The sequence below is a fragment of the Bison bison genome, unplaced genomic scaffold (genome assembly GCF_000754665.1).
Source record: "Bison bison bison isolate TAMUID 2011002044 unplaced genomic scaffold, Bison_UMD1.0 scf7180017864061, whole genome shotgun sequence".
In the NCBI taxonomy this organism is placed as follows: domain Eukaryota; kingdom Metazoa; phylum Chordata; class Mammalia; order Artiodactyla; family Bovidae; genus Bison; species Bison bison.
This window is the reverse complement of record NW_011494633.1, coordinates 4,667,195-4,682,951: the sequence shown is the minus strand read 5'-3', so window position 1 is coordinate 4,682,951 and position 15,757 is coordinate 4,667,195. Positions and strand designations below refer to the sequence as shown.

Below are 15,757 nucleotides of genomic sequence, written 5' to 3'. Positions count from 1 at the left end.
AAAGAGAGCTCTGACTCTAGCATCAGGCAGACAAATTCAAGTCTTCCCTCTGCTATACTGGTTCTGTTACGTTGGGCCAATTACTTAAACTCTCTAAGCCTCAATTTCCTGATCTGTAATAAGCGGGATGGTATTTTATAGATTTGGGGAAGATTAAATATGATTATGCATGTATAGGAAATGCCCAACAGATGTCAATCATGTCAGTCATCATTATTGTTAGCGAGGCCTGAAGCTGGCTTTATGTGTGTGGACACATGCCTGTGCTGGTGTGCATCTGTCCACATGAGAGTTGACACCTGAGTTGATGCAGTGGCTGTTGAGTGCAGTTGGAAACTGGGACTGAAAGCTTGTACCTGGGCAAGGCCTACGTTAAATCCAATACTATTTGCTTTGTTCAGACTCCTTTCTAACCCCTTGTGCTAGCTGCAGAATTATGAATAATATATTCATTATTCAGAAGTTGAAAATATCTGCAGGCCAATGGAAGAGTTTCTTAAGCTTCTAAAAAGCATTTGGAGTATTGTATATTAATACATATATATGGAATCTAGAAAAATGGTTCTGATGACCTTATATGTGGGGCAGCATAGAAACACAGACATAGATAATGGACTTGTGGACACAGCGGGAGCCGGGTGGGGCGGGGAGGAGAGAGTGCAATGAATTGAGAGAGCAGCATTAAAACATACACATTACCTTATGTAAGGGAAGGAAAGGTTGGGACGAATTGAGAGTATAGCATTGACACGTATACATTACCATATGTAAAATAGATAGCCAGTGGGAATTTACTGTATGACACAGGGAGCTCAACCTGGTGCTCTGGGACAACCTAGAGGGGTGGGATGGGATAGGAGGTAGGAGGGAGGTTCATGAGGGAGGGGACATATGCGTACCTACGGCTGATTCATGATGCTGTATGGCAGAAACCAACACATCATTGTAAAGCAATTATCCTCCAATTAAAAATAAGTATATCTTTTAAAAAGTGCTTTTCTCGGGAGAAAAAAATAAAAAGCATTTGAACATAAGTTTTTTCCTTAGAGTGCCAGAAGAGGAGTTATGTTCCCATTTTGCAGATGTTAAAGCTGAGGATAAAGGGGCAGATACTTGTTAGTTGAATGAGTTTGTGTTGGTGCTAAAGTCTTGGAGCAAAAAGAGTTTTTACTCATGAACTTAAGTGATATTCTTTGGTGGCTGCAGCATGTGACACTCTTCATGGGGCCTTGAGTCTGTAAAAGTTAAATGAAAAAATTCATGTTCGTTGTAGGAAGGTAGAAACACATAGATGCATGTGTACGCTCAGTCACGTCTGACTCTTTGCAACCTCGTGGGCTGTAGCCCACCAGCCTCCTCTGTCCATGGGACTAGTGGAGTGGATTGCCATTTCCTCCTTCAGGAGAAACATATAGATGAGCAAAACAAACACTGCCTATAATTTTACCATGTCAAGGTAGTAGTATTAATATTCTGGTGCCTCCCAGATGTTGTCTGTGGTATATACATATATCTTCCTAATGTATTTTTATATAATGTTGGGCTCAACCTTTTTTTTTAAATCTATGATAGATTATCAGTATCTCTATCATCTGTATCAAACATAATTTCTTCTTTATTTTTAAAACATTTTGGCCACACCACATGGCACGTGGGATCCTGGTTCCCCGACCAGGGATTGGACCTGTACATCCTGCATTGGAAGCATGGAGTCCTAACCACTGGACTGCCAGGGAAGTCCCCAAACATGGTTTCTTGATTCGGGGTTTTTTTTTTTTTCTGGATTCAGTTTTAAATCTAGGAGTCATTGGAATATGATGGAAAGTTCAGGGCTGACCTTTTCTCAAAGGAGGGAGACAAGGTTGCTATAAGTCTAAATTATAGTTCTCTTTGAAATTTTAGGGAGAGTGATTTCTTTTTTTTTTTTCCCCAAGAAGAAAGCCCTCAGGGCCCTGCACTTTGGCCTTGTTTGTCTCCGAGTTTGGACAAGCTCCTAGACACTTTCTTGCACCCGTGTCTCTCTCCTATCTTCTGTGCGCCCCACACATCCCGGTGTGGGACTGGCAGCCTTTTGTGTTCTAGGACTGTCATGTAAAGAAGAGCCTTGTTGCTTTTGATGGCTTTCAGGGAGACAGTCTTGCAGTAGTTCTGTGATCTTCCTGGGATCAAGAACCACGTTGGCCAGTACAGCCCTGGCCTTCCTGGAATGGTAGGCTTTTAGGGCCGGAAGAGTCCTGTGGTCACCTGGCAGATGAGCCCAATGGAGCCTAGAGAACTTTGACCCATCCTGGGCCCATTTCCAGACCAGAATCAGTGGCTTCTGACCCATTTCCTGCTCCAGGACGGGAGGGGGTTATGCAATGCTAGGCCAAGTAGGGATAGGCCTTCCGTAACCAGAGTTGACTGCTGTTCAATTTATTCTCTAATCTCTCTTTACCTTGAGAGCCATAGTTAAAGGAAGGAGTGCTAAGATAATGATCATGATAATTAGTCTAATTATTCATGTACTAAATGTGAGCATATTTTGGAATGTTGCTTCCATTAGCTGTTGCTTCCTAGAACTGGAGGCTAAGAGCGGGGATGGTCAGAGGCTCCCCCGTCACCTGATGGCTTCCCAGGCCCAGACCTCGGGTGTGTGTTTTGCCTTTGCTCGTGCAGTGAACATCCACGTGTTTGCTAAGGTCCTCTGGCTCCTGGTACTCTTCAGGTGGTCCCGTCTGACTTAATGGAAACTGGGACCTGCATCTTCTCTTAAGTTCTATGTTTTTAAAAAATATGCATTTATTAATGGTGCTGGGTCTTAGTTGTGATGCGTAGGCTTCTCATTGCAGTAGCTTCTCTTGTTTCGGCTCCTGGGCCCTAGGGCACAGGCTCAGTAGCTGTGGCGCCTGGGTTTAATTGCCCTGCGGCATGTGGGATCTTCCCTAGGGATCGAACCCGTGTCTCCTGCACTGACAGGCGGATTCTTTACCGCTGAGCCACCTGGGAAGCCCTAAGTTCTCCTGTTGTAAGTAGCACATTCATCACTTTGTGAAATTGTCTCTCATCTCTTCAGGTCTCTGTAGTAAAGGGAGGAGAATTGCACCCGTAAGATAAATTATTTTGTCATGCTAGGTATACTTCTTTAGCTAAAATGCCTTTGTGGTTTAAATTCCGAATACCTCCTCTATGGCTAAATTAATTTCCATGCAACTGTTAACCTTTATTTTCTCAGTAATGAATGGCTCCAGAAGAGACATGTAAATGGCTTAGCAGGACTCTGTACTATATGAGGACAGTAAGAAGCTTTGTCCCAGGAAAAAAGTTGGGACAGTTGAAAAGAGGTCTTCTGGTTGCCCCAACGTGCTCATATGACTGTTTTAGGGGAGGCAGGATGATTGAATAAAATCCATGGCTGATTATGGCAGCGTGATTCATGAAGGGGTTTGCACACACGCAGTACAGTGTCGGGACTCATAGAGTTTATATCAAATATTTACTTAATGGTTGAATTTTAAACAGCTTGTGTTATTAAGAAATTATGCCTGCAGTGATATTTGAAATAATTTCAGTTTGTAGATTTTTTTTTCTATTGGTTAATCTTGTATAAATTTTTGGCTTTGAAAGAGCCAAATGGCATTGCAATTGATTTGCTTTACTCCCCCAAATTCCCCTTCCTGTGCTCACACTATCATCATCGAGGGGCATGAGTACGAAGGAAGGAGGAAGAGACCTGTTTCTCTTCCATCACACCAGCCCCCAGGAGGCTCAGCACCCTCATCACGGGGCTCAGATGACAGATGAAACCATGAACACAGCCCTCATTTGAATGAGACATCCTTCATGGTGTCTTGGGACAGTCGAATGGGCGGGAGGACTTTGTTAGGAAAAGAAAGCAGTGTGTGGTATGTAGGGGGAGTGGGGAGCGAAAATCCATTCTTGTCCAGTCTGTTCTCCAAATAAGAAACATCGTTAACACTGAGAATTTTTGAGAAATGTCCTGTATGTAGATGAATGATATTATAAATCACTTGATTCAGATTTTGAGTTTCATCACAACCAGACCTGCCTTTTGCCTGAGTTTGGAAAAGAAATGACACTTGGGGATTTCCCACATCAATTATCTGTGTCTCTTAGCATTTCTTGTAGGGTGTGGCGTACACGACATAGTGTCACAGACTCATGGTGGCGGTTTTTTGAGCCAGAAGTGTCTGCCTGGAATGTAAATCACAGGCATGACCACTCGGCGACACACACAGGAGACTCATGTGAAGTGGAACATTGATGATTTTACTGATTTTTATGAAGTCAGAAAATGTACCATTTTCCCCCCTTTCTTGATATTTCACATAATTTGCTTTGTTTGGCTTTTAGCTTTTAATCCTTTTTTATCTTTTGTTTAATAAGTTAGCTCTCTCAATTTTTTAACAATATTTATTTATTTCTGGTTGCACTGGGTCTATTGCTGCATGTGGCCTTTCTCTGGTTGCAGTGAGCAGGGGGTGCCCTGCATTGGGGTGCACAGGCTTCTCATGTGTTGACTTCTCTTGCTGCAGAGGACGGGGCTCTAGGTGCATGGGCTTCAGGAGTTGGGGCACAGGTGCTTTAGTTGCCTGCGGCATGTGGAATCTTCCTGGAACAGGGATCGAACCTGTGTCCCCTGCATTGACAGGCAGACTCCTATCCACTGTACCACCAGGGAAGTCCTGTTCTCTTTAGTCTTGAAATATATTTTGAGGTAGGTTATTGGTGGCTCAGTGGTTTAAAAAAAAAAAAAGAAAGAAAAGAAAAAGAAATCCACCTGCCAATGCTGGGAGACACGAGTTCAATCCCCGGGTTGGGAAGATCCCCTAGAGAAGGAAATGGCAACCTGCTCCAGTATTCTTGCCTGGGAAATCCCATGGTCAGAGGAGCCTGTCAGGCTCTACAGTCCATGGGGGTCTCAAAAGAGTTGGACACAACTTAGAGACTGAGCAACAAAAGCTGACTTTTATACAGTGTCACTTCGGGGTCAGCATTGACACTCGGTCGTTTGTGGCTGCTGCCAGCAGTGGGGAAACAATAATATTGATTAAGGGCAGGTGGTGGGCTTGGTGCTTGGGGAGGGGGAGCAGAAAGTGACATGTCTCCCCTGAGGGTTCACGGCTTGGCAGTAGCAGACTTAGGGTTTGACCTGAGCCACACTCGCCACAGCTGCATAGTGACCTAGGCTTGAAGAGGACTCAGCACTCGGGGGTAGGATGGGGTATGGCAGGGGCTGGGAGGTGCAATTTCCATTCTCATCATTTTTTACCCCCACTAGAGATCCCAGGCCAACAAATCAACGCATCAACAAGCACGTCAACAACGATGTGAACCTTCGCATTCAGAACTTGACCATCTTGGTGAGAAACATCAAGACCTACTACCAGGTAAGGCGGTCCTCCCCCCTCTCACCCCCCGGAGTCCTGCTGTGCGTCCGGCAATACCTTCATTCGAACGGTTTCCCCACAGGAAGCTGAGAGGAAGTGGTGGCCAGGCAGCTAGCTGCCTGTTGACACTTGGCATGTTTGCTCATGCATCTTTTCTCTGACATTGTGAGAAGGGTCAGAGGTGGGATTGCTTTATTCTGCCCAGGGAATATCCTTTGAGCCGTGTGCACCACAGCGTGCCTGGTGCCGGGTGGGCCTGGGAGATGAGCCTTGGTCCGCAGCCGCAGCCCCAGCTCACAGTCTTGGGGGGCCTGGCTGATGAGGGCTCTGGGAGGGGCACCCTGCACGGTTATCACCCACAGCTCGGCGAGTCTGTACAGGAGCGATTCAAGGGGTTGAGGAAGAGAAGGGACCACAGAAGGGTTGTGTTCGGGCGAAATATGAAATCAGCCAGCCCCGAGTTGGCAGACAGGAGCACCAGGGTTCAGGGTTGGGGTGTCTGCCTAAAATTCTGAGATATGGAAATGCTCCCCATATCTCAGCTCGCCGGTAGGTGGGTCAGGCAAGAGGGCCCGAAGGGGGAAGGGCTGTGAAACCCCCATCCCAGCCTTGGGCTAGTTGGGCAAGGATCTTTGATGTTCATGATCTTTATATGGAGACATTGAAGGGAAGTAGATTTAAAGTGTGCACTTTGGAGCCCGGGCTTGTCAAACTTAGGCATGAAACTTTTTAGCCCCATATGAATTTTCTCAAGGCCCCAGGGGAAGCCCTGGCAACTCTGAGTGACGTGGGGGCTTGAATGCCCTCTGCTCAGCCCCCTCCTCGCCCTCCAGGGCATCTCTGGAGGGCTTCCCAGGACCCCAGGGGGCACAGTTTGAGAATCACTGTTCAAGAGCCCTTCTCTTCCGGAATCGTGCTGGGGTTTCACGGAGCCCTCTGCCTCTGAGATCTCTCCTAGCCCTCGACTTTCTGGGCTGTGACTTCGTCTCGGTTCTGGGGCTTGGGAGCATCTTCAGAGCCATGAGGTCCCTGTCACCATGAGGAAGCCCTCTGGCCAGGTGCGGCTTCCCTCTCTGCCCTCGTGCAGCCGTGCGGGTTCTGAGGTCACTGAGGTCGCTGGACAGGCGGCCGGATGGAGTTTGCGCCGTGGTGTCGGGCCGTGTGCTTGTCTGCTTCCTGCAGAGGGCTGTAGGTGCTGCTGTTTGAGGAAAGATGGGTGAAGGAGGGAGTGGACATGTCATGGGTTTTCTGAGTTGATAGTTTCCATTTTCTTCCCTCTGGGGTTGGGGTGCTGGATGCCTTTGCTTTATGGCCAATTCAGCCAGCCCCTGGTGTTCATTTCAGGGCCCGCTGAAAGCCCAGCACCGTGGGCACTCTGAGCAGCCTTTGGGCGGCTGAGCACCAGGTCCATGCTTTTAGTAACAGATGCTAGCTGTGCTGAGGAAGGGCTGGGGGGAGCCCTGTGCAAGTTGGATCTGGGGGCTGGTGGGGGGTTTGTTTCCTTGCTAGGAGAGCCATGCCCAGGGCCAGGCATGCTGTCAGCCAGTGGGTCTCAGCTAGTGCTTCCCACATGACAGCCACATTCTATGGAACCTGCTGCTGCCCATGAACTTGGGCCTGGGCGTGGAGCAGGCTGTCTGGTGGCCACAGTGGCTGTCGGGTAGATGTAAGAGATGTGGATTTGATCCCTAGGTCGGGAAGATCCCCTGGAGAAGGGCATGGCAACCTACTCCAGTATTCTTGCCTAGAGAATCCCATGGACAGAGGAGCCTGGCCGGCTACAGTCCATAGGGTCGCACAGAGTCGGACACGACTGGAGAGACTTAGCACTCACACAGTGCTTTCCATGATGTGTGCAAGTGCCAGAGGAAGTGGATGGTCGTAACAGTTGGAGACGAGATCCCCAGCTCTGGACAGATGTGTCTCCCACTCCAGGTGTGGCTGGGAGGTGGTAACCCTCCCTGAGGGCCGTGGTGAAGAGTTGGGATGGAGGTGAGATTTCTGGGTCTGTGTGTAGCTTGCGGCACTCAGGAGCTTACTGCGGGCTGCTTGGCCTGGCAGGTACTGCTCTCTGGGCTTGCCGGCCCAGGAGCACACATGCCGTGGTGCCCGCCAGCTCTGACAGTCCAGTCTGGGTTGGCCAAAGGGCTTGAGACCCTTTCCAGTACTTGGAGGCAGTTTACTGCTCTTGGGGTCACTGAGCCGAGTTCTAGAAGATGGGCAGCAGTCTCTGGAAGGAGACAGTCGCTAGTCTGTTCTCAGGGCCCTGAAGGACTTACAGGTAGAAAAGAAGACCCCTGCATCCTTGTTCATTCTATAAATCCAAATTTTAACTTAAAAGGACTCAAATGAAAAAGATTTTGGCTGTTGAGTGTATCAAACAAGCCTCAGGTGATGCTCTGGAGAAGGCAATGGCACCCCACTCCAGCACTCTTGCCTGGAAAATCCCATGGACAGAGGAGTCTGGGGGGCTGCAGTCCATGGGGTCGCTAAGAGTCAGACACGACTGAGCGACTTCCCTTTCAGTTTTCACTTTCCTGCACTGGAGAGGGAAATGGCAACCCACTCCAGTGTTCTTGCCTGGAGAATCCCAGGGACGGGGGAGCCTGGTGGGCTGCCGTCTATGGGGTCGCACAGAGTCGGACACGACTGAAGCGACTTAGCAGCAGCAGCAGCAGCTCTTTGAGGGTAGGGCTGGTGTGCGTGGACAGCCTCAACCCCAGCCCGGAGCAGTGTTTGCTGAAAGCACTTGCTGAAGGCCGTGCGCCGTCCCTGCCCCTCAGTCAGCTCCGCGCACTTGGAGGAAGCTGGCAGGACACTGCCCTTTTGCACCGACACAGCTTAGGTGTGGGCAGTGTTCTGTTGTTTTTTCCTTCCAAGTTATTGTAAAATAAAGCTTAGTTCTGGTTATGTAAGTAATATGTGTTCTTTATAAACAAACCCTTAGGAAACAAACAAGTCGCAAGAAGAAAAGAACCGCTCAGAACCCCAGCACCCAGAGACAATCACTATTAACATTTTTAGTGCTTCCTTCCAGTTTTTGCATGAATAGTTTTTGTGTTTTATTCCGTGGTAGTCATGCCTTATATACAATTGCATATCCTGCCTTTTTTCCCCTCCCACCTGACAATTGTAGCATAAACATAACCGGTTATTATTGTCGAGTGACATTCAAGAAAGTTTTCCAAAAGAAGTACTGCCCAGCGTCCCCTTTTGAGAGAGGGCTTACAGACTGTGAGGGCTTGAGGTGACGTGAGACCAGTGAGGTTCTGGCCAGGGTGACTGGGGAGGGTGGGAGGTCCCCCTTTCGGGACAGGGACTTCCTCTTGCCATGGCTTTTCAGTAGACACCACGAGGTCGGCGAATCCAGCCCCGGGTCTTGTTTGCCCAGCGGTGGTTTGCTCCCACCCCCAGGCTGTCCCCTTCTTTTCTGAGGCACATGGGGCAGGGAAAGTCAGGAGGGACGGGGCCTCTCGTCAATAGCACGGGCTTCTTTCACAAGGAAGCTCAGGTTTTGTTCCCGAAAGCCTGCAGAGACAAAAAAAGGTCTTTGACCTTTTTTGACCTTTGACCTTCTTATGGCGCAGAGGACAGACAGTGGGCAAGAACCAGCGTGGCCCGGTTCAGTCTGACCACCGGTGTCTTGGGCCTCCCTCTGAACTGCTGCTCTGACTCTTCTGGGGTTGGCACCTGAAATCTGCGTTTTCAGAAGTTCCCCAGCTGTTTTAAGTCTTAACATCCTTCCAACAGGAGGGGCAGTCAGTGGGCCAGAGAGGTGGTCCTCCCAGTGTGGTCCCCAGACCAGCAGCATCCGTGTCACCTGGGAACTTGTTAGAGGTGCAGGTCTGGCCCCTTCCCTGGACCTTCTGTGGAGGTCTGGCAGTCTGCAGCTTAACAAGCCCTCCAGGCGATTCTGATGCATGCTCGTGGGAACCTAGTGGTTTAGAGCGTTTCTAGGGATGCCGGGGAGAGGCCCTGTCAGCCAGGCCTCCAGGGGCAGAGAGAGCTCAGTGAGAACTCGGGTGACTCCTGTCCATCACATAAAACGGAGGCACGTCTCGTCTGCCCCAGGACAGGTGGAGGAGAGGCTGCAGTGATGAGAAGGTGACCAGGGGGAATGGGTGTCATTGAGGGGGTTGCTAGGAAGCCAGAGTTGGACAAGCCCTTGGGGACAGCACCTGGTTCAGTCTCTGAATTTTAAAGGAGGAGAGGCGGGTCAGGATGAGCATCCACAAATGGTTAAACCTGCAGAGAGACCTGGAAGGAAGGCGGGCCTGGATCAGAAGCGTGTGCTGCCTCGAGCCCCTGGTCGAGGGGCTGACCCCTGGGCTGATCAGCATTGAGCCCAGCGTCACGTGTTGTTTATTGTTTAGTCGCTCAGTCGTGTCCGACTCTTTGCCACCCCATGGACCGTTGCCCGCCAGGCTTCTCCGTCCATGGGATTTTCCAGGCAAGAATACTGGGGTGGGTTGCCATTTCCTTCTCCAGAGCATCACATGAGGCTTGTTTGATACACTCAACAGCCAAACTCTTTTCTATCTGAGTCCTTTTAAGGTAAAATTTGGATTTATAGAATGGTTCATTTGTCACATCAGAGCCTTGAGTGTGGATGTCGAGTGTACATTCATTTGATCGCAGAACCCGTAGGAAAACATGGCCAGTAGTAGATGCAGAAATCGCTGGTGCGGCAGGTGGCTCATGCGTGTTTATCCTCTGGGGGTTGTGCGTGGTGTCCAGGCCCCGGGAGGGCCGTGGACACCTGTGAGCCAGCTCCTTCTCACGACACCTGGGGCCTAATTGTCACGTGAAATTTCTGAGGTTTCTTTGGCTTTCTGCGAGTGGGAAGTACTTCACACAGCGGCCCGGACGAGTTCAGCGTGTGTTGGTGGAGATGTACATCTTCACTATCGTGTCGCGTGTGGATGTCGATCCTGAAACCGGCACCCTCAGGTGAACGCAGGGACCCACCCGCAGGGCTGGCTCTGAAATGGGGAATTGGCCGAGCTGCTCCGGGTGCCTCCCCTCGCTGGCCGAGCCCTGGGACCTGCGGCTTTCCTGCTGTGGGCCTCCTGAGCGTTCATCTGTCCGGAAGAGGGTGGGCCCTTGTGGTTCTGAAATTCCATAGTTGCATGGCGGCCCGAGACCACTAAGATTTTAGAGTTTCAGATCACCTCAAGGAAGTTCTGTATTGCGAGTTCTTGGAACTTGGCTCTTCTGACTTCTGGTCTGTCACGTGGTTGGAAGGCCAGAACAGACCCACAATATTGGTCTTTGTCGCAGAAGCAACAGTCCCGGGTTGTAATCTCTTCTGTAATCTCTCTTTTCCTTCATTGCTTTGAAAAGATTAAAAATGAAACAGTACAAATGCTTTTAAGGAACACCTGTGTATCTGCTCAAAATAAATATGAACATATGTGAATATTTTTCATATTTGCTTCAGACCTTTCTTCTAAGAGGTTTTTTCTGCCTGAAGTCCCTGGTGTTTCTCTTACTTTGTCCAGTTATCCTTACCTGCCTCCCTGGAGGTAACTCCTGTGGTTAGTTTCTCTGTGTGTGTACATATGGTTTTGTGTCACATATTCAGATTAAACCTCCATATTACTGCTTGTACCTTTTGCCCACTCCACCTTACTTTGGGGATCTGTTGGTTTTCTGTGGTATTTGTATTAGATAAGCATGGGCTGACTGCTAGAATTATCTTTAGAAATGTGTGCAGTTTGAAAAAATGAAAGACTTTTGTCAAAAGTAAAAATAGAAGGAAATGTATATTTGACACTGTTGGTGGGAACAAAGTGAACTCTAATTCATGTGGTCTGGAGGCTTTTTAGATAAAGTGAAGTCTCTTTAGGTAGATGTGATGTGCTTTACTGGATAGAGACAGTGTTCAAGGGAACTTAACTCTGCTCAGGCCCTGTCTAGAGGTACCAGAGGAATCTGCTTCATGAATTATAGTGTATTGAGTTTGTAAGGGAGAAATTGATTTTTCCACTCTATTTTATTATCGGAGTATTTGTTGTTGTTCACTCACTCAGTTGTGTCTGGCTCTTTGTGACCCCATGGACGGCAGCACACCAGGCTTCCCTGTCCTTCACCATCTCCTGAGCTTGCTCAAACTCACGTCCCTGGAGTCGGTAATGCCATCAAGACATCTCATCCTTTGCAACCCCTTTTCCTCTTGCTCTCAGTCCTTCCCAGCATCAGGGTCTTTTCCAATGAGTCATCTCTTCGCATCAGGTGGCCGAAGTTTTGGAGCTTCAGCTTCAGCATCAGTCCTTCCAATGAGTATTCAGGACTGATTTCCTTTAGGATGGACTGATTGGATCTCCTTGCAGTCCAAGGGATTCTCAAGAGTCTTCTCCAACACCATGGTTCAAAAGCATCAATTCCTCTGTGCTCAGCCTTCTTTATGGTCCAACTCTCACATCCATACATGACTACTGGAAAAACCTTAGCTTTGACTATATGGACCTTTGTTGGCAAAGTAATGTCTCTGCTTTTTAGTAAGCTGTCTAGATTGGTCATAGCTTTTCTTCCAAGGAGCAAGCATCTTTTAATTTCATGACTGCAATCACCATCTTCCGTGATTTTGGAGCTCAAGAAAAAGTCTGTCACTGTTTCTGTTGTTTCCCCATTTATTTGCCATGAGGTGATGGGACCAGATGCCATGATCTTAGTTTCTTGAATGTTGAGTTTTAAGCCACCTTTTTCACTCTTAATGCTTTAGAATGTTGTGTTAGTTTCTCCTGTACAAAAGTGAATCAGCTATAAGTATACGTATATCCCCTTCCTCTTGAGCCTCCCTCCTACCCACTTCCCTCTCGCCACTCATCACAGAGGTCATCATAGAGCACCAAGCTGAGCCCTCTGCTATACAGCAGTTTCCCACTAGCTATCTATCTTACACATTGTCCGACTTTGTGACCCCATGAACAGGCTTCTCTATCCATGGGATTTCCCAGGCAAGAATACTGGAGTGGGTTGACATTTCCTTCTCCAGGGGATTGTCCCGACCCAGGGATCGAGCCTGGGTCTTCTGCGTTGCAGGCAGATTCTTTCCTGCCGAGCCCCAGGGGAGCCCCAGTGTGTATACGTCTGTGCGTCCCACCCTCCCTTTCCTGCCCTTACCCACAGGTCTGTTCCCTACATCTGCATCTCTTCTCCTGCCCTGCAAATAGGCTCATCTATACCATTGAGAAGGCGATGGCACCCCACTCCAGTACTCTTGCCTGGAAAATCCCATGGATGGATGAGCCTGGTAGGCTGCAGTCCATGGGGTCGCTAAGAGTAGGACACGACTGAGCGACTTCACTTTCACTTTTCACTTTCATGCGTTGGAGAAGGAAATGGCAACCCACTCCATTGTTCTTGCCTGGAGAATCCCAGGGACGGGGGTGCCTGGCGGGCTGCCGTCTATGGGGTCACACAGAGTCGGACACAACTGAAGTGACTTAGCAGCAGCATACCATTTTTCTAGATTCCATATATATGCGTTAATATACAATATTTGTTTTTCTCTTCCTGACTCATTTTACTCTGTATGACAGACTCTCCACTCTTAAAAGAGAAAGGCAGTGAGATGGGTTTTTTTTTTCCTTTTGCATTTTTTCTTATTGGAAGGTGGGTATTCTTGATGTAGCTTATCTCTATGTTTTGAGGAAATTAAAGGTAATATTTTTGATTATATTTTCTGATTGCAGACTGGGAAATGCAAAGAAAATTAAATCTGCCCACTATCTTGCCACCTAGGCATACCATTGTTAACATTTTAGTATTTATGCTTTCTAACTTTGTGTTGGTGCCTATGCGTGTTTCAAGATGTGGATCGTATGAAACCTTTCTTTTCATTTACTGTGCAGTGAGCATTTCCTCATATCCTTTCCCATGTTCTTTCATAAATGCATTTTGGTGTCTACATGGCACTTCGTCATGTGGCTATGCCACTCTCATTGATACTGAGTTATTTCTGTCTTAGAATTATAAATAATACCACCATGAACAACCTTGGTCCATAAATCTTTCAACTTCTGTTTTTATGTCCTTTGGATAAATTCCTAGCATGGAATCCCCGGGTCAGAGGGCATGAATACTTTGAGGACTTTTGCTACTTATTACCAAAGTTGCCTTCTTTATGGCCTTTTGTTTTTCTTTGCTGAATTGCCCCTTTATGTCCCGCACCCATGAAAAACGCCGTGTTCTGTGTTGCTGCTGAATGCTGAAGATTTCTGTGTCTCTGCCGTGCGAATGGAGGTCTGAGATTATTTATACCGGACATCTGGGCAAACGTCCTTGTTGGCGTGTCACTGGATCCCGGTTTGGAGTCTCCAGCACGGCTGTGACATGGTGACCAAATGCAGTGGTGAGGCTGGGCGGTCCAGCCCCAGGCCTGGGAGGCCTTCATCAGAGGGGTCCCAGCACCCCGGCCCCCTTTCGGAGCGGGAGCCTTTGTCTGCCGTGGATTCGACCCAGGAGATGATCGACTTCCCTGTGAATGCTTGCTCTCTGTCTAAAGTTTAAGGGAGACACTTCCAGACTGTGTTGGGAAGTGAGGCTGGGGAGGGCGGTGGTCTGCGCGGGCCCCTCCTTTCCTCTTTCCTTCCTCTCCCTTCCTGTCCCCTGTTCTCTCTGGTATCGGGTGATGAAACATGGGACATGGAAACGCTGTGGCCCAGAGAGCTGGGTGTGTCCCGCTGGGAGTCCCCCGGTTCTTGTGTCTGTTCCTCCTCCTCCTCCTTCATGCCTGAGATACTCGCGTCTAGCGGGGTGGGAGACAAGCCAGGCAAACCAACCGCTGAAACACCTGTGTGCACAGGACACGGATGTCACAGGGCACGGGCAGGAGTGCCCCAGCCAGGGGAGGGCTAGTGCCCAAGGAGAGCTTTGCAAAGGGGTGGTGCTTGGCCTGAGTCCTGAAGGATAGGCACGGAGCTAGTCTGGCAGAAAATGGGGTGCATGGGGGGTGTCCTGGGGGAGCAATAGCACCTGCAAAACCAGAGAGGCACAGAGCAGCCTGAGGGCTGAGCAAGTCACCTCTGAGTGGCTGGAGGGTGGGGGCTTCGCTGGGGAGTGGTGACGGGTGAGGCTCCAAAGGTAGGGAGGTTCCCCAGGGCGGATGCCAGGCTCACGAATTTGAACTTCATCCCAGAGGGACTTGGGAGTGTTTATAACCTTTTGAAAGAGGAAAGTTTAAAAAAAGAGAACTTTTGACACCCATATTGAGAGTGGATTGGCTTCAGGAGGGAGTTGGGGAGTCAGGACAGGTCATGGAAGCCTGGACCAAAGCTGGGGCAGAGGGGAGAGGGGACAAGCCCGAGAGGCTCGGGGGGCTGTGGGCGGCAGTTGTTAGGTCCCCTGCCCAGAGGGAACAGCGGGAAGAGGATAAAATGCTTTCTCAGGCCCGGGAGAGCAGAGCCCTGCAGCAGGGTGCTGGCTCCCTGGGCTTCAGGGCAGTGGCTCCTAGTCAGCCTGTCTGGGACTGGAAGTGGGGCGGGGAGGCTGCAGGAGGACAGCAGCTTCAGGTCCACCTGAATTCCCTTTCTCCACACCAAGCAGAAGGTGTGTGCTCCTGACCGGTGACCCTCCCTGACCTGCTGCCAGGGACGGAGCCGACAGGGCTGTGGATACCTGGTCATGGGCCACGCAGCCCCACACCTTCCCAGAGGCAGGGTTTTGTTTTTGCAGCACATGAGAGAGACCAACTGCCGGTTGGACTTGGATTTCTTTTTTTCCCCTTCTGTTTTTAGAAGACATGCTATAGAGCTGTATTGAATAGCAAGCAGGAACTTTGGGACTCAGCCCTGTGCCCCTGTCAAATGGCTGAGAGAAGATAGCTGGATGGCTATCAGCTTGGCACTGTGCTAGGAGCTTTCAGCCCTGTCACTGTGAGGACGAAATTACTGTCCCCATTTTACAGATTAGGCAAGTGAGGCTGGTGGAGCTCAAGCTCTCATGGTCATTGGCTGCTTTCTGCAGTCCTGGAGGGAGGTGGCTTGCGGTGGGCAGACTAGCCGTTGTGTGCAGGTGGGCCAGGCTGGGAGTGCTGCTTCCCCAGGGTCTCCCGCTTGGGCTCCCCCATGTTAAGCTGACTTCACACCCGCTGGGAGCCCCAGGGGAAGGGGCTGGATTGCTTCAGGCACCTTCTGAAACCAGCACTTCCGGGGTTGGGCTGTGGGTGGGACTGAGGGAGCAGCTGGCCTCAGACTTCACCCTGCACCCCCGCCCCTCCTCCCCCAGAGCAGCAGGAAGCAGAGAATCTGGGCTAATTGCAGAGGGTGAGGAGGGGTGAAAGGTGGGTCTGATGCAATTAGCAGAGCTGGAATTTGGCCAGGCCGAGGAGGCTTCAGGCCACGAGATAGGAGTGAGTGAGTGAG

General features: G+C 49.6%; 1 protein-coding gene across 1 annotated transcript in view; it reads left to right on the top strand.

Annotated features, from left to right (window-relative positions):
* Positions 1–15,757, top strand: part of CCDC88C (coiled-coil domain containing 88C) — a 146,009-nt gene that overhangs the window by 4,790 nt on the left and 125,462 nt on the right. The window contains exon 3 of the mRNA XM_010836261.1: positions 5,282–5,390. Coding sequence (XP_010834563.1) covers positions 5,282–5,390 — 109 coding nt within the window. The remainder of the gene's footprint in view (positions 1–5,281; positions 5,391–15,757) is intronic.